This window comes from Zootoca vivipara, chromosome 8 (genome assembly GCF_965207765.1).
Source record: "Zootoca vivipara chromosome 8, rZooViv2.hap1.1, whole genome shotgun sequence".
Classification (NCBI taxonomy): Eukaryota; Metazoa; Chordata; class Lepidosauria; order Squamata; family Lacertidae; genus Zootoca; species Zootoca vivipara.
Window position 1 is genome coordinate 25352503 of NC_142591.1, and position 23605 is coordinate 25376107.

General features: G+C 42.9%; 2 protein-coding genes across 2 annotated transcripts in view; one reads left to right on the forward strand and one right to left on the reverse strand.

Moving 5' to 3' along the window:
- BMP6 (bone morphogenetic protein 6) overlaps positions 1–1438 on the forward strand; it is an 87100-nt gene extending 85662 nt beyond the window's left edge. The window contains exon 7 of the mRNA XM_035124694.3: positions 1–1438. Within this exon, the coding sequence (XP_034980585.3) occupies positions 1–150 (150 nt within the window). The 3' untranslated portion in view covers positions 151–1438.
- Positions 1271–23605, reverse strand: part of TXNDC5 (thioredoxin domain containing 5) — a 27204-nt gene continuing 4869 nt past the window's right edge. Inside the window, exons 2-10 of the mRNA XM_035124695.3 lie at positions 23399–23548; positions 20719–20824; positions 19571–19667; positions 17606–17721; positions 12564–12650; positions 11038–11181; positions 9240–9322; positions 5076–5205; positions 1271–2844 (exon numbers count right to left, since the gene is read on the reverse strand). Of these exons, the coding sequence (XP_034980586.2) occupies positions 2722–2844; positions 5076–5205; positions 9240–9322; positions 11038–11181; positions 12564–12650; positions 17606–17721; positions 19571–19667; positions 20719–20824; positions 23399–23548 (1036 nt within the window). The 3' untranslated portion in view covers positions 1271–2721. The remainder of the gene's footprint in view (positions 2845–5075; positions 5206–9239; positions 9323–11037; positions 11182–12563; positions 12651–17605; positions 17722–19570; positions 19668–20718; positions 20825–23398; positions 23549–23605) is intronic.

The window sequence follows — 23605 nt, forward strand, 5'->3', positions numbered from 1 at the left end:
GTTCACCTAATGAATCCAGAGAACGTTCCTAAGCCGTGTTGTGCCCCTACGAAGCTGAACGCAATCTCAGTTCTCTACTTCGATGACAATTCCAACGTCATTTTGAAAAAATACAGGAACATGGTGGTAAGAGCTTGTGGATGTCACTGACGAAAAGTTCCATTCAGAAAGATCTGGTGCGCCGTTCTAAATAACTTCCATCCAGTGCCTCAAAGGGAAAATCTGAAGCTTCTAGAACTGTATTTGTGCCTTAAGGAGGATTTTTTTTGGTTGTTGTTTGTTTTTAAGCAGAAGCAGGGGGCTCCAATGCTACTTGTCCTTTTAAAGTATTTGCACAATGGGAGCCTTTGGTTCTTCTAATTTCTAAGTACACCAAAGAAGATTATAAAGTATGGACCATGGCTGAAGCAGCAAAGGTACAGACCAAAAAACCTGCACGCTGTTTCGATCTTCAATTCAGTTTCTCTAAGCAGGCACCTGCCAAATCCTGGTGGCGATGCCCACAAGGAAAAAACAGAGGCTGTGTAGCTAAGAAATGAAATGCACTATTCAAGGCAAAAATCTCCATCCTTAAATGTAGCCAAACCAAGCTCTCCTTGCTTAACTTTAAAGACCTGCAAACTGAAGGTGAGAACTTTGATCGGCAAGGTAAGTGCCTTGCAAGAACTGCTGCACTTAGGTTCTTGCAACACACACTGTGTTAAAAGCAAGTTTTGTCCCTTGCCCTTCAACAGTGACATAACTGGCAACGTGCCCCTATAGCTATCACAGAAGGAAGTGTTCTAGAGGTTAAATTGTCCCATCAGGCTAACAGGAAGAAACTTGTACATTTGTTCGAAAGGCAATTTCTATGCTTACATTCCGCAGCTCTCCCTGTTGCTTGTTTTGATCCCTCCCCTCCTTTTGAAAGCCTGACTGAAGAGGAACATAGGAAGGTGGGGAGCAGAGGTTGTAGGACAAGACCAAGCAGGAGGACTGGCTTGCACTTACTTACTAGTGAGATGGCAAGTTACTCAGTCTCACTGACCCAATTAAAAGCACTCTTCAGATTCCGATCTGGTTGGCCAGGAATAAACTTGCACCTCTCACTTCTACGAACATGAATTTAAAATGTATATACAATACTTATTTCTTATGTAAGAGAAATGTTTCCCCAATGCAAGGAAAAGTGCACTTCCCTTTGACTACTTTGCTCTTGTAAATAAATGAAAATGATAATTTATTGCAACTGTCAGATATAGTAATTTTGATGTACTATTAGCAAGACCAATTTTTTTTTGTAAAAAAAAAGATTTATTCAGAAACTGTGTGTGTAAACAATTGTACCACTTGATTTTTACAAGAGTCATGACTTGCAGTTCAGCCTGCTCATGAGATTGTGCTTCATAAGGTTTTTAAAAGTCACCATGTAGAATAAAGGCTCCCTTTAAGGCAGAAACATGTGTGTTGATCTGATACATCTGCCATATCTCAATTAGCTCTTTCCATACTTCCTATCTGTTATGTACCCCCTGACTCTACACCCCCACCCCCAAATTTGTCCTGGACACATTTCCTGGCCTTCAATAGGAAGGGCAAAAGTACAGTACAAAAATGAGAAATGTAGATATGGCTAATGAAAGTTGCATTGCTCCATCTGCAACAAACAAATGGCAACAGCATCTTTCTACACATAAAACATCTAGCCTATGTACAAACCTGAAAACTCCCCCAATCAAATGGCAATAAATGTTTATATATAAACCAGATTTTTTTCCAGCATCTAGTTTGCTGCTGTAGTTTAAGTGTCTATCAGTACCTGCACTAGAAATTCTTTGGCTTTAAGTCTGTCATATTGAATACTAAACTGGAAAGGAGGGGGTAGGCTGGAGAGAAGCTACTCAGAGCGAAAGACCACCTGGAAAATCTTACAGGTAAGTTTTTGTTCCTTTGTTTATGTTTCCTGGAAAGAGGCTCTGTAACCATGATTAATAAACTACAGCCCCTGAAGTAAAAAATAATCATCTCTAGGTTTCAAAAAATTCTTAAAAATCAGTTTAAAATTTTTCTTTAAAAAGGGATGACTGGTCATGATGTGGGTCTGCACAAAGGGAGCCAAATCTCTTTGCAAATGGCTGAACAGAACCGTTGTGTGAGCTGTCAAATAATAAATTCAGGCACGCATAATTACCATTGATTTTTGTTGTACACCCCTCATGATGAGAGAACCCCAAATGACAGCAATGGTCAGGGGTGTCTTTCCAAATTGTGTGTGTCTTTTCCTTTGACGTTTCTCTTGATGAGGCATTTAAAAAGCACTGATTTGCCACATATAAGGTTTACAATGTGCAGTTTTGCACGGTCCAGGCATGTAGTAAATTTGTAACCTGTGTAAACTGCCATCATCTACCAGTCCCCCTTAATTTTAACCTTTTCTTACTGGTTTTAGATACAAAAAGGCAACTGACTACCAGGACAAATGGAAGTTCATTAACACAACTAATAATGAAAACTGTTTCCAATTTGAACTATGGTTGCTTGTTGTAAGCTTCCCTTAAGCTCAGCACAGGAGGGCTTTAGGGGAAACACACACACACACACACACAGGGGATACCACATTTTAGTACATTCAGTTTCCCAAATGACAACTATTGGAAATCTGATACCCGCACACCTTGATTCAACTCCCTTGTTTACTGGAGAGACACAGCTTGAGGAGCAGTATCCAAACAGGCATGTTTTCTACAGTTCATCCTTTGCTTGCCCCAGGACAAAGTTGTGCAGTGTTTCAAGATCTCTGGCTCCTGTGTGCTCAGTGACTTTTTCCCCACCACGGAAAAGCATCAGTGTTGGGTAGCCACGCACCTTCAAAAGGAGAGGGGGGGGAGTAGGTTAGAAAGCAACTGCAATGCTGTATGTACTGACTCAAAAGTAATAGGCTCTTCCATATGGCCAGCATGGCACTGCTTGGACTCTTGTTTTTTGCAGTGTCCACACCTCATCCTTGTCACCAAAATGCCAACCTGTACTTCCCCCACCCCCTCCAGATTTCCTCTTGAGAAAAGCTGAGAACTTAAAACAAGCTTATATATTATATATATATATATATATATATATATATATATATATATATATATATATATATATGAGTGTCACTGCTGGGGGGAAAGGAGTTTCAACAGGTGGCCTCATGTTCATAAAATGAGCAAATTAGCACAAGACCTGTCATAAGACAGAGTAAGTAGTTGGGGTTGCTTAAATCTGAGTAGAAGGTACGTTTATGCTAATTGTTCTGTAAATTAAGATAACCTCTCTCTTCAAACGTTCTCCAACTTTAGCTGAAAGCACCTCAAGATCTGCTCGTATTGCTGAGGAGGGGGGAGTAGTATCAAACCGGGCTTTATTCTTTTCCTTCTGTTTTCCAAGCTTCGCCAAAGGCCACACTATATACCGTACATTTAAACCACTATGATACCACTTCAAACCTTTAACGGCTTCCCCCAAAGAATTCTGGGAGGTGGTGAGAGTTGTTAGGAGACCCCTATTCCCCTGCGTGGTTTAACATTCAATCCCTATTCACAGAGAACTCTGGGAATTGCAGCTCTGTGAGGGGAATAGGGATCTCCTACCAACTCTCAGCATCTTCAATAAAGTGCTCCCAGAATTCTTTGGGGGAAGCCGTTAAAGGTTTAAAGTGTTATCATACGGGTTTACACTAGCACCAACTCCTGGGGGCCCGGGCACCCACAAAAAATAATTATGGGTATTCGGCACCTGGCCTCCTGGGGCTGTGGAAATTGCGTCTTGGGGGCACCTCCCAGGCCCAGACGCTGCTGGGCACCCATAATCTGGGGCCCAATTAAGTGCCAGTGCTGGTTTAAATGTGTAGTGTGCATGTGGCCCAAGAGTTTCCTCCCTCCTCCGGCAGGAGGAAGCCCCTGTTGCATGGAGGTGTCAGAGATTTGTGAAAAGAAAAAAGCAGCAAAAAGAGGCAGGTATCTCCATGCAGCAGGAAGGTTCCCCCTTCCTTGTTGCTTCCCGCTTCCCTTCCCACAAACTTCTCATCAGGACTGATTTGATTCCCCTCTCCTCCTCTCTCAGCAACACAACTGGATTGCAAGGTGCTTTAAGTTGAAGTTAAACAACAGCTGGAGATAGCCGTGAGAGAGGAAATACCTTTAACATACAGAGAACACATGCAACTCCCCCAGCCCTGCCAGAAAAGTGGCCCCCATCAGTATGTACAGTGGTACCTCGACTTAACGAATGCCTCGACTTCCGAAGGTTTCGACTTCCGAAGTCCGCAAACCCCGGAAGTATTTTCGCCGTGTGCGCGGAACTTCTGCACATACGCAGAAGCGGGGTGCACGGTCTGCGCACGAACAAAGCACAAAATGGATGCTTCGACTTACGAAGGATTCGACTTACAAAGAGCGCCACAGAACGAATCGCCTTCGTAAGTCGAGGTACCACCGTAGTTTAATTAGAAAAATTAATTCCGGCCAAGTACGGTCAGAATGAAATGTATTCAAGGAGCTTGGTTATGATCAAGGCTGTACCGAGAACTCTGTATGTGCAGTGGGGCTTTGGAGATTACCTCCTCCGTTTTCAAAGCATCCCCACAGTGTCCCCAAAGCCACACCCTTTCCACCCATTTTAGTACAGTAGTACCTCTGGTTACGTAACCCTCTGGTTACATAAACTTCGGGATGCAAAAGCGGCAAACCCAGAAGTATTTTACCGGGTTTTGCCGCATGCGCAGAAGCGGTCCTCAGGTTGCAGAAACCTTGGGATCCGACTGGACCTCCGGAACGGACCCTGTATGCAACCGGAGGTACCACTGTAGTTTCAGAACCACATCTGACCACACGTAGTCAGTGGGGTTAAGCAGGTACAACGAGCACATATGTAGAAACTCCTCAGCTTTAGCTCATGTCTTTTTACACAACCCATAGTGAAAAGCTTCTGTACGCATTCTTCCCTGCAGCAGACACTAGTTACTTTGGAGAGTTAACTGTAAACCAAGCAGCCGCACACTTGCAATTTCAACAATTAAGCGCAAACACAGTGTAAAGCCATCTAGCTTCCATACTTACGGAAAATCTATTGCAGACATTGCGTTCCATGGTGCAGTCAACTTTTGCTATCTTGACATCGACTGGTCCTGGAAAGTTCTTTTTTGAGAGATTCTCCCAAGTGGGAGCCAGGTTTTTACAATGACCGCACCTGCAAGGGGGGGGGGAGAGAATTAGAATGAAAACATTTATCATTTTAAAAATAAAATAAAAAAATCCCTATGTTGATTTCAATATATAACAAAGGTTTGTTTCTTTTAAGTAATATTTTTAAAGTTCAAAATAATACTTTTCAAGCCAGAATCTCAAATAAAAAGCACAAATTGAGAAAAACCCATGCTACCGCATGAGACATTGGATTATTTTCAATAGCCATACAACACCAAAAAGCATTGAGTTGTATCTACTTCAACCATTCTTCTTAGGCAGCACTAGTTCATTCAAAAATTACAAATAACACTTTGTCCCACATTTGATGAGGCAAGGCTCGGCGAAAGGTCAGGAAGAGCCCCTGCACTCATCGTTCCTTAGGAGGGTGTAGATCTCCTTGAAGAGCAGCACGAGACTCTACTGCTTTCCAAGTGCTTTGTGAAAGGAGCAGAGACAGCAATAAACTTAATTTTGGCTACCAATTTAAAGGGGGGAGAGGGAACCCACTGATAATGCATCTTTTTCTGTTGTGATGTAAATGTGCCCTCCTCTAACAATCTAGGTTTCCTCAAAGTTGGAGATTATGTCTCATAGTCCTCAAATTAGGAAATAACGTACCATTTAAACAAATGCTTCTGAAGCCACAGCCCTAAACCCACCTATTGCTAAGTAGGTTATTGCTGAAATCAATGAAGCAAAATGTCTTCGCACCACAGCCCAAGCTTACCTAAAACTCAGAAAGCAATAAAGCAAGGTTTCCACCTCTGACATGTTGTTTATACAACACTGAGGCTAAAATTTAAAATATGCTACTATCCATCACTTCTTTGCTACCTCAAAAAAAGGTTTGTTTGTTTTTTAGAGGAGGAGGAGGAGTGGCTTTGTTATTCTAGAAGTAGGTCTATTTCAAAATCACAACTCTTAGCACAGCTAGTGCCCCAACCCTTTAAGTTACCTCGCCAGAAAAACCTAAGGAGATTTATTCCTTTGTTGCTGGTCTGTTCTTCTTGTAACAGATTCATGAATTTAAAATTTGCCTCCATAAACCAAAGAGGGTCCAAATATTGTGAGGTTTAAATATGAGGAAGTGGCTGGCTTGCTGGTTTGCTCATTTCCTCCCTGCATCCCATAATAACTTATCCGGCAAGCAACAGAATTATCTTAAGATGCAGCAGGGTAACCAGGCAAGCACTGGGATGCTTAATGTTTTCTGCCAATCCAAATGCCCATCTGATGTTCCAGTCACATTTGCACAGGGAGCAGATGCAGGACTTTGAAACAGATCTGCTTCCCATGGAACACCCAATCTGTGTTATGTAACAACGTGGCATGCAATCCAGTCACAAGCAAAGCACTTTGATGCTCCACTGCAAAGAGTCTAAATACTTACTAAATTGTGGCCACAGCATGTCCACAGTAAGCTGCACTGGAATAAACCTGCAAACCAACTTGGTGCATGAATGAACTGGCAGCCTTCAAGCTGAAATCAGCCTACGCACGTGAATCGATTTTTGATCTATCACTTGCTGTGACATTACAGTAAGTTCTGCACTACTTTCCCAGCCAGTAGCTGCTTGAAGGCACTACTTATAAAAGTACTGTATTAAAAACCTGCTCCCTGCCTTGGGAAACAAAAGTAACAATTTTTAAGGTCTCTTACTATATACAGGGTGTGTATTAAGAAGGCTACTGACCATACATACTGAAAACTACAGTTATTAAGAGGAGATGGGCTTTTTACTTGTCATTCAGCTTAATGTTAATATTTACTTAAAACAAAGTAAAGGGCAAAAGGAGACCTTGGAGAACTAGCGGTTGCTTAGCCAAACATAAAACAGCTGACATGCAAGAGAAAAAGGTCAATTTGTATACAATGAACTATAATTGTGTACACAATTTAGCTGACCAGGAATAGGCTACTGGCTATTTGTGTAGTAAACATTAGCCTGAACTGAAGCTTTTCATGGAAACAACTTGTTGCCAAATGAGAGTGGATTTGGTCAGGTGGCATTTAGAATATCTTTAACGCAGCCCTCACTTTTGGATATTTAGCATCCTTGTGGCATGGCTCTTTTTAGAATGAAGTCAGGAGAGAATGGAAGCTATATTTGGAATGCAGCTCTGCTCTAAGATTTGCAGATAGGGTTGCCAGACTCAATAGTGGACAGGACTTCTGTGCCTTTAATTGCCCTGCTCTCTTTTGAGTCTGGAAACCTTAAAGAGAAAAACAGCAGACCCTTTGTTTAATTTCCAAGCAAAGGGTCTGCTGGTTTCTTTAAGGTTTCCAGACTCAAAAGAGAGCAGGGCAATTAAAGGCACAGAAGTCCTGTCCTCTACTGAGTCTGGCAACCCTATTAGAGCTCAGTGAATTCTACAAGTATCTCCTCTCTTTCACATGTATCATTCTCACCTGTAAATAATTAAGACCAGACCAGTTTCACATAATGTCATTCATCTAAGTGCCAGGACCTGGTAAGTGGCAGGCTTGGTGGGTGAATTGCATAGGGATAACCTACGTGTTATATTGCTAACATCTTCCCCAAACTCCAGGTTTCCCTACTATCAACAATAGCATAGGATAAGAAGGTGGGAAGTCTCCAGGAGCCTGGAATCCCAGCAAAGACACCACAGAACAGTATGATGGAGCTAGCACTGCATGAGATCAAGAACTGAACCACTTCTGTAGTTAAATAAATTTTCATATCCATGCTTGGCCATCAAGTCACTAGGTGGTCTTCAGCCAGTCTCTGGGCCGATCCACACACCATATTTATCACTTAATGACTACAGCAGCACACATCTGTCATTAAGTCACCACCGATCTAACAGAATTTTTGCCTGGCAATTTTGTTTGCTGTCATATGAGTGGAGAAGTGGGATATAGCTCAAACAACTGAACTTTAGTCCATCAAACAGAACGGGTTGGATCTAGACTGTGTCATTCTTAGACTCGCTGAAATCAATTGAGGAGGCAACTCAAATCTTTTTCAATATGAACAATTCATACTTTCAGTATAATGAGGCTCTGCAAAACTGACTTACACGTATGTGTGAACCAGACCCCAACCTCATAGTACTGATTGTGCGCCAATGACAATTAAATAAGATCTGATACCCCTCCCTCCAAATAAAACATGCTTAAACCTCTGGGGTTCTATGTAGCAGAATAATTCTTTTTTAGTATCAGTTTAGGCAGGATCATATGTTATAAAGCAAGACGTACAAAATGTCATACATGCAGAATCTTGAGACTATTGTGGCCTGAGTCAAATACTTCCAACACAAAGGCATGGGAACAGGTACATTAAGAGGACAATCTCAGCAGGATTTGGACACGTGTAAAATGTATTTTTAAAGATTTGAGACACAAAGCAAAGTAGAAAAGTAGAAGGGGAAGAGCTGAGAGCATGGTTTTCCTGTGCAACTGCAGGAGGGGAGGATCATCACAGCATGGCATTGAGACGGAGAAGATATCACCTTGCTTAACTTTCAAAGGCACCTCTCTCTTTCCTCCTGCGCACCACCATTGCTAGGCACAAAATCCTTTCTGTTTCCTGACTGGTAAGACCTCCCAGCAGTTGCACATGAAAGAAAGAGGAGAAGCCCTTCTGCAACAGGGAGAGGTGCTGCCATTGGTTAATCTGACAGGGGTAGGTGGACCTCTTCATGGAGTCTGCTAGGCCTGATTTAGCATGTAGGCTCACCATTCCTGCCTCTAAACAGCCAGCAAATAAATGGTCTGCCAGGGGTACCTCCAGCTCATCTCAAACAAGACAAGGAGGCAAAGAATAGCTCCCAGATGGAAACTAGTTTTCACTTCTGAATAAATGCTACCAACAGGTAAATAAGATCACAATTATCCCACTCTAAAGGTGGAAATAAGTAAGTGGGGAGAACAGCAGCAACAGCAGCAGCAGCACAGAAACAAAAAGTTCAAATGCCTGCGATCCCAAATGTTTTCTCTGTTGAAAACATTTATCAATTCACTTCATTTGTTGATTTAGTAATCAATAAAATCTCAGGCAGAAAACTTACCACGGAGCATAGAACTTAATGAAGGTGATCCCCTGAGACACTTCTTTATCAAAGTCTTTTTCAGAGAGGGAAAGGACTTTGCCCTGTCAAAGGAAAGGGATGTGAAAGTCAAACGGCTTCAAGCATACCACTCCTATGATGTTGTATTAAGAAAGAGGGGTCCATAGAAGAAGCCATGCCACACATATGCCAAATGCCACAGTGTGGAGATTTCCCAACCTCCACCCCAATGCATGAGGCTTTTCAATACATACATACATACATACATACATACATACATACAGTCATACCTCGGTTTAAGTACGCTTCGGTTTGAGTACTTTCAGTTTAAGTACTCCGCGGACCGTCTGGAACGGATTAATCTACTTTCTATTACTTTCAATGGGAAAGTTCACTTCAGGTTAAGTACGCTTCAGTTTAAGTACTCCGCGGACCGTCTGGAACGGATTAATCCACTTTCTCTGACTTTCAATGGGAAAGTTTGCTTCAGGTTAAGTACGCTTCAGTTTAAGTACTCCGCGGACCGTCTGGAACAGATTCATCCACTTTCCATTACTTTCAATGGGAAAGTTCACTTCAGGTTAAGTACGCTTCAGTTTAAGTAATCCGCGGACCCGTCTGGAACGGATTAATCCACTTTCTATTACTTTCAATGGGAAAGTTTGCTTCAGGTTAAGTACGCTTCAGGTTAAGTACAGACGTCCGGAACCAATTGTGTACTTAAACCGAGGTACCACTGTACATACATTTCAATACATACATACATATATTTCAATACAGGTTGCTTCCCCTCCACAAAGCACCCTTGCTGGGCTAGGCCAATTGTTTTCCCTGCAGTTCATCTCATCAGGCGAGAGCCATTGGAAGGGGGAAAAGGGTGGCACTCAGAGATACATATGCAGCTAAGGAGCTAATTAAAAGCACTCTGTGAAGCACTCCTTGAAAATCCCTCATATGAGTACTGCAGCCTAAATGGACATCACTATCATTTTAATTTTCTGGATTTGAATATCTTGTTCAGCACCTCCTGTTTTATTGTAGTCCCATCGTCGCCCTCCATTTGTTCCCTGCCTTCTTGCTGTGCCAACCCAAAACAGGGCCGAATCTGATTATGACTACCTTTGTCCTGGCAACAAGCTGTGATGTCACAAGGATGGTGACTTAAGTGAGAAAGAGGCTACAGGAAATGTTAACTTATACCATCCAATAGGAAGTCAACACCTCTCTATTTAGCTACATCTATTATCTATCCATATATTATCTTTAACACAAAAGTATGAGCAGCCAGGAACCATTTCATCCAGAAATGAACCCGATAGACATAGTATAGCAACATATGTATGTTTGTGCATGTTTACATGAATGCACAGCTCCGCGGCAGCAGTCAACGCACACTTTTAAAAAAGCAACAACAGCTTTATTGCAAATTCTGATCAAGTGTTATAACCAGAACCCTAGTGGAGGTGTGACAGCAAAGTTCAGAGAATAATTTTTAGGGTTTGGGGAAAACAAAGAGGTATTATTTAGGACATGGGTAGGCAAACTAAGGCCCGGGGGCCGGATCTGGCCCAATTGCCTTCTAAATCCGGCCTGCGGATGGTCCAGAAATCAGCATGTTTTTTAGAGAGTAGAATGTGCCCTTTTATTTAAAATACATCTCTGGGTTATTTGTGGAGCATAGGAATTTGTTCAAACCCCCCCCCCCCAAAAAAAAACCAGTCCAGCCCCCCACACGGTCTGAGAGACATTGGACTGGCTCCCGCTGAAAAAGTTTGCTGACCCCTGATTTAGGACTTACCTCTTCCTCTGGAATTGCTTCTCTAGGTGGTGATGGTACTTCTGTAGGTTTAGCATCTCCTGAGGCTTCTTTGGTGTCTTTTAGCTGGGATTCTACATATTCTTTCAAAGAGTCGAAATCTCTCTTCCCTTTATATTGGTCAACCTACAAAACAACAGTGACAACATGCGAATTACTTAGTTTAGCAAACCATTCTTGAAACCCCATTTGAAGATGTTCACGTTTGTTTTTTGCCAAGAAAGAGATCCCTGCAAATCTTAATGCATTTTGAGTAACAAAGTAAGAGTTTCAGGAAGTTAAGAGTTCCTTTAAAAACGAAAATAAAACTTTGCATTTTCCCTTCTATTTTTTCAAAAAATTCCACCTACCCATCCACAAAAACCAAAACCAAAACACAACAAGACCATGTGAAGAAAAAGCAGCTTCAAAATTTATGGAAATTTCACATCTCTGTCTAGAACCCGAAGTTATCAGCATTCTAAAAGGTGTGAGGAACTTCCATGACTATAGGAGGCCCTGAACACGAGGGAACTTGAAAGGAGCTGTGTAACTATTGGGGGAGCACTAAAGGCACGATCCCTGCAGTAAAATAATAATAATAATAATAATAATAATAATAATAATAATAATAAATTCTTTATACCCTGCCCACCCATCTGGTTGGGTTTCCCCAGCCACTCTGGGCAGCTCCCAACAAAACATTAAAAACACGATAAAACATCAAACATTAGAAACTTCCCTAAACGGCTGCCTTCAGATGTCTTCTAAAAGTCAGACAGTTGTTTATTTCCTTGACATCTGGTGGGAGGGCGTTTCACAAGGCGCGCGCCACTACCAAGAAGGCCCTCTGCCTTCATCTCCTTTTAAAACTTGTGTTGCCCCTTCAAGTGAGCAATAACTGAATAGGAAGCGCCAGGAATTAAGGCAAGTGCTTTGAAGCCAAAGCACACATTCCGGGAGCAAGGTAATTATTCTCTCCCCTGATGCTCATGAATGCCCTCCATCATCCCACCCCACCCAACCCGGTGAGGAGGAAGATCCACAAGGACCCAATGCTCCACTGACCATAGCTGCCAAGTTATCCCTTTTTTAAAGGGATTTTCCCTTATGCTGAATAGGCTTCCTCGTGAGAAAAGGGAAAACTTGGCAGCTATGCCACTGACTGGAGCATGTTTCTCCTTATCAACCTTGTCCAAAGGCAACACCCATGATAGCTTTACACCTCCTCTGTGAAAACGGGAGCTCAGAAATGGAAGCTGGAGGTATTTTATATGTGTGTGTGTTTGCATTATATGTATGTATGAGTGTGTGTGTGTGTGTGTGTGTGTGTGTATAAAATGACATGTTTGTTCTACTCGGCATTTCACAGCTCCTATGACCTGTGGCTACATAAAGATTCAGTTTCACAAACTACACCATCGGGCTTTCAGAGTCCATTCCAGGGGAGGCCTGAAAGTGACACAATCGATCCCGTCACATAAACATAGGAAACTGAATAAAGGGGACAAGATTCATGATAACCTCACCTTTTCTCCTCCTCTGAACCAAAGGAGGGTTGGGTAACCGCGCACTTGGTTTTCCGAGCAGACTTCATTATGTTGTGTGCAATCCACCTGAAACATCACACAAGTATCAAGTAATAAGGCCATTGTGAATTTCACAAAGTAAAGGTATAAGCTGTCAGCAGGTGCGTTGAAATATTTAACTCTCGCTGTGCAAAAAAAAAGACACAACTGCTGAAGGGTGTCGCCATGATTACTTATATAAAGCACCTAAACATACTGGGCACGGCACAAGATTGAAAACAGCACATTTTCCTGCCCATGGGGGTTGCATCTAAAACAGCACGGAACAAAAGAAGAAGATGAAAAAAATGCTATAAACTAAAACGAAGTAAAAGGAGTGATAATAAAATATAATTAAATTACATTAAAATGAGAACAATAAAAAGAAAATAAATTTGGGGCAGGGGAATGCAAGAAAACATGTGAAATCCTATATGTTAAGGGGGAGGAGTTCCATTCCTTAGAAGCTGTAAGAGAGACAATGTGCAGAGCTAGAACGGACAGCTTAATAGGTTCAATGAATAGAAGGACCCAGGAAGAAAACAGAGAGAAAGCAGGAGCAGAAATGTGAAGAGAAGCAAAATAAGACTCATGGGGCCAACAGACGACGCCAGTGAAGAGAAAAATACAGAAGAGAAACACATAGAGGTGTAACATGACTGAAACACAACCAAACAAAAAGTTAAATGAGCAGAAGAGCTGGGAATGGAGAGAAGAGTTTTAAGTAGAGAGACAGGGAGATTGGTGAGGGATGCATTACAAAAAACCCTTGCAACGTAAAAGGGAGAGTATAAGGGCTTAAAAAGGTGAAGGGACCCCTGACCATTAGGTCCAGTCGTGACTGACTCTGGGGTTGCGCGCTCATCTCGCATTATTGGCCGAGGGAGCCGAGGTATAGCTTCCAGGTCATGTGGCCAGCATGACAAAGCCGCTTCTGGCGAACCAGAGCAGCGCACGGAAACGCCGTTTACCTTCCTGCTGTAGCGGTTCCTATTTATCTACTTGCATTTTGACATGCTTTCGAACTGCTAGGTTGGCAGGAGCTGGGACCAAGCAACGGGAGCTCACCCCGTCACAGGGATTCGAACCGCCGACCTTCTGATCAGCAAGCCCAATTGATCAGAAGGTGTGTGTGTGTGTCTGTGTGTGGTACTTTTAAAAAAAAGTGTTATAAAAGAGAGAACCCACAGACCTCAGCTAGAGCAGTAATCTGAGCCAAGGAAGAGAAAGAAGGATCAAAGACAGTGCCCAGCCTCTTAACTTGCTGAGAAGACTGAAGAGTGAAGTTGCTGACTGAAAGAGAAAGAGAAGGGGGAAGGTAATTTAAGGGGAAAACACGACAAATCCCATCCTTTGTATACAGTGTTTGTGATAATGATCCAACATCCCAGCAGAAGGTGGTGATAAGACAGTTGGAAGCATTAGACAGACTGGTGTTAGGAGGCAGTATTGGCTCTGAAAAGCAGGTGCTGGAAGCACAAAACAGGGGAGGGGCCTTGCCTTCGTGGCCAGCTTTAGGTTTCCTGAAGGCACCTGGCTGGTCTCCCTTGGAAACAGGGCTGCTGGGCTAATGAACACTCAGGCTGACCCAGCAAGGCTCTTGAGATGTTTTTTTGCAAGGGGGGAGAGAAAGAAAAGGGACACAGTGAGAAAGGAAGGAAGAGAAAGGCAGAGTTGGACAGCACCATATAACAAAAGAGTTTCAAGAGCAAGACTAAATGGTCCAAAGAACCTAAAGACTGAGCTCAGCAGACACCAGTTCAGAGAGGAAACTGAGAAAGAAGAGTGCCCATTAAAGGAAGCTTTAAAAGGGCAAGTCACAACGGGAGGGAAGCCAGGAAAGGAGAGTATCAACAAACCCCTAAATAACGCCGAGGACTAAGGCATAGCTGCCAAGTTATCCCCTTTTTTTAAGGGAAATTCCCTTATGCTGAATAGGCTTCCTCGTGAGAAAAGGGAAAACTTGGCAGCTATGGACTAAGGAGCAGAGAGGGATCAACTGTGTCAGAACATGAGGCAAGATCAATAGGAGCAAGAGGATTTTATATTGGGTGGTCTCAATAGAATGCAGATGTTGAATACCAGCCGGGAAAAGGTTCAAATCGTATGAATAGAATTAGAGAGGAAAGAACAGATGTAGTATTTATTGTGGGGGGGAAAGGAAGGAAAGAAGGAAGGATGGATGGATGGATGGATGGAAGGAAGGAAGGAAGGAAGGAAGGAAGGGGGGGTACTGGATCAAAAGGATTGAAGGAAGAAGAAAAGCAGCATCAGGAAATGAAAGCTGAAAAGATGGGTAAAAATAGTGATGATGATGATGATGATGATAATCATAATAATAATCATAATGAAGAATACAGCCAGAACTAGAGAGTAATGAAGAATGAAGAGCACAAATCGATAAGCTATTGGACAAAATTATTACAGGAAACTGATGAAGGGACAGCAGAGGAGAAGGATAATGATGAGCATGAAGTAGTGAACCGATGCTAAGGATGGAGAAGTTGAAGACTCAAGAAAGTGAAAGAAGTAAGCTTGGTTACCAGAAGGATAAGATGAAAGCATTAAATTAGAATTACGTGAAATTTGGTCCAGGGGCATCCAGGAGCTCTGAGCCAGAAGCAAAAGGAGCATGAGAAGGAAGAGAAGAAAGGCTAAGGTGTGGGGGGTAAACGCTGCAGCAAGAAAAGCTCCTGTTCACTGCTCCATTCAGCCAGCCTCGTCTTACGTTTTCTCCCAGCATTCAGTTAGCATTTGTTGCCTACTAAGCAACAAATGTAAGCTGTTAGTCCCCTCTTAGGGTTTTTCTCCACCATTTTTTGGGTACTTCTGCAAAAAAACTCGGGGATATTGCAGGGTGGTTAATGTATTTATTTAAACCCCTTGTCTACTTGCCTTTCCTCATCTAAAGCTGTGCATGGTTAGTGTTGCTTTGGCTGCATAAGCAACAACATTCATAGCCATTTGTAGGGAATGATTAGACAGCAGAATCGATGGGAGATGTGAGAAGTGAGAGAATCTTGAAGACAGAGAAAATGCCGAGCACAAATTTATCAGAATGAGGGTTAATTTGTAAAGTGAAACCAACAGGAATAAGAATTGGAAGGGAAGAAAGGAGGAAAGTAAGCCAGGACTCAAAAGTCAAAACAGGATGGCGATAAATCACAGCAGCCCACAAATTAAAAGGAGCAGTGAAAAGAACACACACTTTGGAGCAAACAGTTAAACTGTGGAACTCACTGCCACAGGAGGTAGTGGTGGCCACCCACTTAGGTGGCTTTAAAAGAGGATTAGGCAAATTCAGGGAGGATATCAAAGGCTACTAATGATGGCGATGTTCTGCCTCTGTTGCTGGAAACCACAGGGGGGAAAGAGTGCTCTTTTGCTCAAATTCTGCTTGTGGGTTTCTCACAGGCATCTGGTTGACAATTACAAGAACAGGATTCTGGACTAAATGGGCCATTGGCCTGATCCAGCAGGCTCTTCTTATATTGGAAGCAAGAGATAGAATTAGAAGAGGGAAAATAAAGAATCTGGAGCAAGCAAGAAGATGAGAACAGATGACTTGCCACTACAACCTTCAAGGTGGGAGGAGTGAGAAAAGGCTAGTGAATGACTTAAGTAAGAACATCCAAGGCCAGCAGTCCACTAGAGAGACTAGAAGAGCAAGAAGAGAGAGAGAAAATTCAGAGGAAGGAATCAAGTAGTGTGGCTTGTTCGATAGCTGCAGGAAAAGTAAATGAGAATGGTAATCAAGGCAAACCAACAACAACATGACAAAGAACTTAAACTAAATTAGGATGTTGAGGACAATGTGCAGTAGGGCTGAGAGCAACACTACCAGCTAACAAGCATGAAGTTAAGGGGTGGGGAGACGTCAGAGAACAGCAGTCCAAACATCTTTGAAAAGCAAAATTGCAAATGCTTTGCACAATGGCCTAGATCCAGACTAACAGCACAATCCTAGCCATATTTACCCAGGTAAAAGGGGTTAGGATTACATCCGAAATCCATTACACTTTGTAGCTCCATTGAAATCAATGAGGGCAGTTAGTTTTTGGCAAGTTTAGATCAAATTGATTTCAGTGGATTAAGTGTAACAGGCTTGGTGTGGATCCAACTCAATATTTTTGAAGGCAGGCAGAACACTTGTCTGCGTGGGTTTCAACAAGCATTTATTTGCCCCCTTCCAAATGTGCTCTTGGTTAGAAAAACAAAATGAAAATATTGATTTAATGGGTTTTTTTAAACAACAACAACAACAGCAGCAACACAAAATAAGTATCAGACTTTCCTTCCAATGTCATGTGTAGTTTGTCTCCCAAAAGACCCCAAATACGTTATTCCATCTAAAATATTAACCGTGCACCCAGTTGAACATTTCAGGCTGGGAGAGCAATCTTTTCCACCAGAAAGCTAACAATATGACTACACTCCTGTTTTTATAGTTAGCTGAAGTTATTCCAACACCCACACACATCTGCCTGAAGATGGAAAGAAGGGCTCCATCATCATAAAAGCTGTAGGGACCCTGCCTTTTCCTTCTTTAAAATAACAAGGCCCTGGTATGGCTATATTCCTATTAACCACTCAATCACTTGCCCACAAAGAGTAAGAACCCCTCCTGTGTAAGCAGTTTGCTACTTACTGTTTCTGTAACAGACAATTTGTTTGATTTTGCTGTTAACTGTCCTGATTTTTATTTTTATGTTATTTTTTAAAATGTGGAAAGGCCGGGTACAAAGGTTTTAAATGAGTAAATAAACTGCCCTGCGACATACACACAGGTAAGATAAATATTTTGTGGGCAGGTTCAAGCAAAACAAGCAAGGCACCAGATATATTTTTTTAAACCGAGATGTGCAAATGGACTGCCAGGAGTATTATACCGCAGAGTAAATGAAGTTAATTGCAGGTTAATGGAGGAAACAGCCTTCTCCCATCGTAGATGTTACTGCCGAAGTACATAATGTTCAATTTAAGACCTTGTAAACGAAGCCTACCTTGCCGATCTTGGCAGTCCCCGAATTTTCAAGGTGCTGGGCCAACTGCTCCCAAGTTGGCGCCAGGGCCTTGCAGTGGCCACACCAGGGGGCAAAGAATTTGATAAAGTGATTGCCTAAAAAAACAACAACAACAAGGTTTATTTAAAAATAAATAAATAAACAGGGCTCACTTCACTCATTCCAGCAGTGATTATGTGTCTGTCTTTATGCAGACAAACAACACTGGAAGGTATACTGCTACCCTTTACCATGGCTGGCTTTCCATTCTCAAGAGACGGGGATCTGCTGTGTAAAACAGGGGGCTCGTTCCCACCTGTAGCTCCCAGTCACTTGCTCCATACGTCCCCTAGCACAGCCACTTAGAAACCTTGGTAAGATAAGCAAGGTAACTTTGCCTGACCTTCTTCCCCAATCTCCTCTCTACTACACTGTAGTCAGAAACTTTACGCAGCACTTTTCTTTTTTTACACAAGGCTACTAAAGGTAAAAGGCAAAGGACCCCTGGACGGTTAAGTCCAGTCAAAGGTGACTATGGGGTTGTGGTGCTCATCTCGCTTTTCAGGCTGAGGGAGCCAGCGTTTGTCCACAGACAGCTTTCCAGGTCATGTGGCCAGCAGGACTAAACCGCTTCTGGCGCAACGGGACACCGTGACAGAAGCCAGAGCGCACGGAAACACCGTTTACCTTCCCGCCGCAGCAGTACCTATTTATCTACTTGCACTGGTGTGCTTTCAAACTGCTAGGTTGGCAGGAGCTAGGACAGAGCAATGGGAGCTCACTCTGTCACAGGGATTCGAACCGCTGACCTTCTGATTGGCAAGTGCAAGAGGCTCAGTGGTCTAGAGTCTAGACCACAGTGCCACCCACACCACAAGGCTATAAAGAATATTGATTGCAAAATGTTTCCTCTAAAACTTCATCTCCTCTGAGTCTTGCAGGCCTCGAGGTTATCAGCAGGTGAAAGGTTATCAGCAACTTATGGCCTTTTGGAGTTCTCAGTGGAGAAAGTTTGCTGGAGGTGCCAGAACAACAAGGATGGGAAAAGGCCTTTCCTTAAACCTCCGGTCTCACTGGGTCTGAAGGCGGCTCAGAGCAATCTCCACCTGCCCTGGAAGTATGTTGCCAAGCGTCAGGTCCTGGGTGACAATAGGTTAACAGCCGAATTTTGAGGATTACAGTTCATCTTAGTATGCTGAAAGTAGACCTTCTGCCTCCATAAGGACACAAAAAGAGCCCTGCTGGATCAGGCCAAAGACCAATCTAGTCCAGCGTTCTTTTCTTACAGTGGCCAAACAGATGCCTATAGAAAGCTTGCAAGGAGGACCTGGGTGCTCACAGCCTCCTCCCTCTCCCCTTCACACAAACCAGTGAACAAGTCAGGAAGTCTTCAGTTGCGTCCAAACTGGGAAACTATGGTTAATGGCGTTGGAACAATGCAGGGCATGATGCCAACTTCAAACCACGGTTTCAGGCTTGCTCTGAAACCATTAAGTAAAACCTTCCTGATTTCATAGAAACACAGAATTGTAGAGTTGGAAGGGAATACGAGGGTAATCTAGTCCAAACCACCACCACCCTGCAATACAGGGATCTTTTTGCCCAATGTGGGGATCAAACACACGGCCCCAAGATTAAGAATCTCATGCTCTACCAATTGAGCTGTCCTTTGTTCACCTGCCTACGTGAAAGGAGTTGTTGTAGTGGCTACATGCACAGGGCATGAGGATGATTTGTAACACGGCTTCAAAACTCAGGATATGAACATTCAAAACATGGCAAGTGTCATTAGTCTGCGCAATGCTTGAGCTGTGACCCAGGAACTCTCAAGATGAAATCTCATTTCTGCTACACAGATTCATTAGATAGCCTATTCATTATGGGACACTGTACCACTGTTACATAAATTTATTAAATATAAAGAGCATTAAAAAAAAGGATTTGCAGCAATAACTATCAAGTTACCTTCTGCAACATGCGTTTTGAAATTGGCTGATGTGAGCTCATATAGACCCTGCTTCGATTCCGGGTCTTTGGGAGACTCTGGTTCAGAATCTTTCTCCTATCATACAAAGGAAAATTACATTAACAACGCTATTGTATCTCAAGACAGACACAGCTGGCTATATAGCTGCATGCATAATGAAACTGCAGGTATAAATTTGTGGTTATACTCACAGCAAACATGACAACACTCCTTCGCAGTTTCAGATAAAAGCATACACGTATAAGCTAACATGCTGTATACCAGGCATCCCCAAACTGCGGCCCTCCAGATGTTTTGGCCTCCAACTCCCATGATCCCTAGCTAACAGGACCAGTGGTCAGGGATGATGGGAATTGTAGTCCAAAACATCTGGAGGGCCAAAGTTTGGGGGTGCCTGCTGTATACACATTCATAACACAACTCAGGCCATCCATCCAAATGTAACTACTACTTGCATGGAATTATTTCCCCCCAAAGGTAAACACACACACATATATAATGTATGTTATGTCTGCAGATAAATAACTTTCATTTTCCTAGAGCAACAAATGAGAGGCAGCCAACTTTCAAGAAAAAACAAAGCAATGCTGGCAGCAGCAGCACCGAGGGTATGTTGTGTGTGTGTGTGTGTGTGTGTGTGTGTGTGTGTGTGTGTGTGTGTGCAGTGCTCTAAGTTCAACCAGTTTACTTCCTTAGCCCACACATAACCAGGAGAGCTTGCATTTGGTTCAGTGTAGGAATGAAGGATAAAATATAATAATACCCACATTCAGCTACCGTTTCCCTTCAATGTGAACGGCATTGGTCTTTAAAAACAAGGACATTACTGATGGCTGTTCATTCATTACTGCCCAGCTCAAATTATTAGAGGAAGAGGTAGGATAGCACAACGCCCCAGACCCTCATTTGGCCAATTTTAGCTGCATCGTGTCCCCTCTTTGTTTTCTAACACATTATCTAAGGGAGGAATGCAAAATGTATGGCGTCCTGGCCTTCTATGGGCTCCCGTTATAATTCAATAACTGATATGCTGTATTTGCACTCTTTTAAAAACAAACAAAAAACAGTTTGAAAGGCATTTTATTTTGTGTCTCCTGAAAGAAGGAAGGACTCTTTGATCACTTACAGCAGGTTCTTCTTTTAGTGTCTTCAGCATCCAGTTCTCCAGCGACTGGAAGTCTCTAGGTCCCTGGTATTTTGCAGCTTCTTGGCCTGGTCTAAGCAGTTTCAGGCTGCAAATGCAAGACAACACATGTAAATGTTTTTAAGGTCATGCGATGTCGAAACATTCTGAAAACGACTGTACTTTTCCCGTCATGTCCCAGCTCAAAGAACCTTCCTCAGGGTGGTCTCTTTAATCCTAAATTTTCACAGTTGTGTTGATTTCAGTAGCACGGCATTGGCTTTCCAAGGTCACAATTTCTCTGCAAACTTTCAAAAAGACTTAAAAAAACTGAAGACAGCTTCAAATCTGTGACAGAGGTAGTTTGAATGCCCTTTCACTGCCGTGAAAACGTAACAGTACCACCTTCTGTACCCGAAACAAACTATTTGCAATGCTGGGGGGGGGGGGAGTTGGGGAAAATGGGGTCTATAGATTAGCGTCTGTGATGTCACTAGCATATGTGCACCTCCACCCAAACAATTCATTGAGCAGTTCTGCAACTGCTTTAAAATTGCTTGTGTTGCTTTTTCTTGGTAATGTCAAGGGCGAAAAAAGGTAAAGGACCCCTGACAGTTAAGTCCAGTTGCGGACGACTCTGGGGTTGCAGCACTCATCTCACTTTATAGGCTGAGGAAGCCGGCGTTTGTCCGCAGTTTTTCCGGGTCATGTGGCCAGCATGACTAAGCCGCTTCTGGCACAACGGAACACTGATTCCACAGCAGTGCACGGAAATGCAGTTTACCTTCCTGCCCGAGTGGCACCTATTTATCTACTTGCAGTTTTTTGCGTGCTTTCGAACTGCTAGGTTGGCAGGAGCTGGGACCAAGCAACGGGAGCTCACCCCGTCGTGGGGATTCGAACCACCGACCTTCTGATCGGCAAGCCCAAGAGGCTCAGTGGTTTAGACCACAGCGCCACCCGTGTTTACAGATATAAACTCTGCTTACACACACGTGTATATATTTGAGGACAGCATGCCTGAAACATAAAGGGACAGAGCCAATCGCATGTTTAAACTTGCAAGATATGTACCGTATTACAAGCCCAACTGCAAGGCTAGGTTCTCACACTACAAGAGCCCATTGTGACTACTGTTGCATGTTACACCTGTCTTCTTATGAAACATTCTATATCAGCATATTAAGAAATCTTAAGTGAATAAAATGTTAAGAAACTTAGACCAGAGGCCTCACCACTATCTGCCCAAACATGTCGAGTGAGGAGTCCTGGTTACCTGCCATTTGCCAATAAAGCATTGGATATTCACAGTAAGTATGAAATCAAGAACTTGCCGACCTCATGCAAATTCAGCCTGCCCAGGCTGTAGTATATACGCCCCTGCAACAGGGAAGAGCTCTTCAAAGGGAGGCTATATCTGCAGAATCATCTAACAGGCTACCCTTGCCAAGAAGCTGGCGGTGGAGCTCCCAGGGTGTCGTCAATTAGGTTCTTCCTGGTTTAGCAAATGAACATGGGCCTTGGAGAAGGAAATGCTCAGTAATTACTATACCAGATGAGGTGTGGTCCTCTCACCCCAACCTACCAGAGCAATTCAACCACCTTCTGCTACCTATAACACTTTTGCATCACCTTGGCACATTTGCACAGCTGTTCCTCTTATCCATGTACAGGCAAACATATGGGTGTGCTCACTGCACTTTTCACTAAAACCCAAGAGGAGCAAGGAGGAAACAGAAAGTGCATCTAATATTGGAAGGTTTTCATTGCTAGTACTGCTCAGTGTAGATCCACTGAAGTTAATGAGCATTGCTAACATACGTTTATTAATTTCAATATGTCTACTCTAAGCAGAAGCTAGTTGAATACAGCCCATTGCTTTTATTTCCTTGTGCAATTATATATCACTTCAGAATACATAATCCAATGGTACAGTCCAATGGCACATAAGCCCACCAACCAGGCTGAAGCTAAGCAGAGGCACTGGCTGGCTTAACGTTTTTTCCTGCATCATGATTTTTGCCGTTGCCTGCTCTTGTGGTTCGCTGTCCCCTGAATGAGGCAGACGAGAGCTGAGCCAGCTGAGTTAACAAGGGCTGCAGGAATCGAGAGAAGCACTGGCTGACTTCACAGTGTTCCCCACATTGTGATTTTTCCATAGCACACACACACACACACCACATTGCCAGGGTCCAAAAATTATGAAACCGATGTCACGATATGGACATCAAACCAGTTTTAGACAATATATTGTTATTATCACCTAGCCTAAGTGCCTAAATGGAAGATTTCCCAAGAACCTCATAAATGATGCCTTGAGTTCCATAACAGAACAAAGGCAGGATATTAATTTAAGAAAATAAAGAAACAATATCAAGAGGGCTTTTTAAAAAACCCAATCACTATGTGATTGCTACATGGGCTGCTGCTAGGTAGAAGGTCTGTTCACAAAACAGGGAAAAAGAGGATTCTGGTCCTTCCCAGGTACAAAACAGAATCTAATGTATAACACACAATACTGTATATTCCATGCACTTGGCAAAAAAGACGAGCCTGCTGACATATAGCATTTCACCACAATGCTACACTATAAGCACTCAAAAGCAACTGCCCCCTCATGCTGGCATGGGCCTAAGGGAAATACGCAGAACAATTAACGGATGCAATGCTCCTTTAAACGTACGTCGGGTATCCTCTGACACTATACTCGGAACACAGTGGCGTATCCGCAGTGCAGTCCACTTTGACAACATAGACCTGTGGATCTTCCATGCTGTTGTACTTGTCTGCAAGATCGTTCCATGTTGGCTGCAAGCGCTGGCAGTGCCCACACCTGGGGTAAAAAAAGGAGATGATTAATGAATTCATTTTCCTTTGTTACAGGGATTAC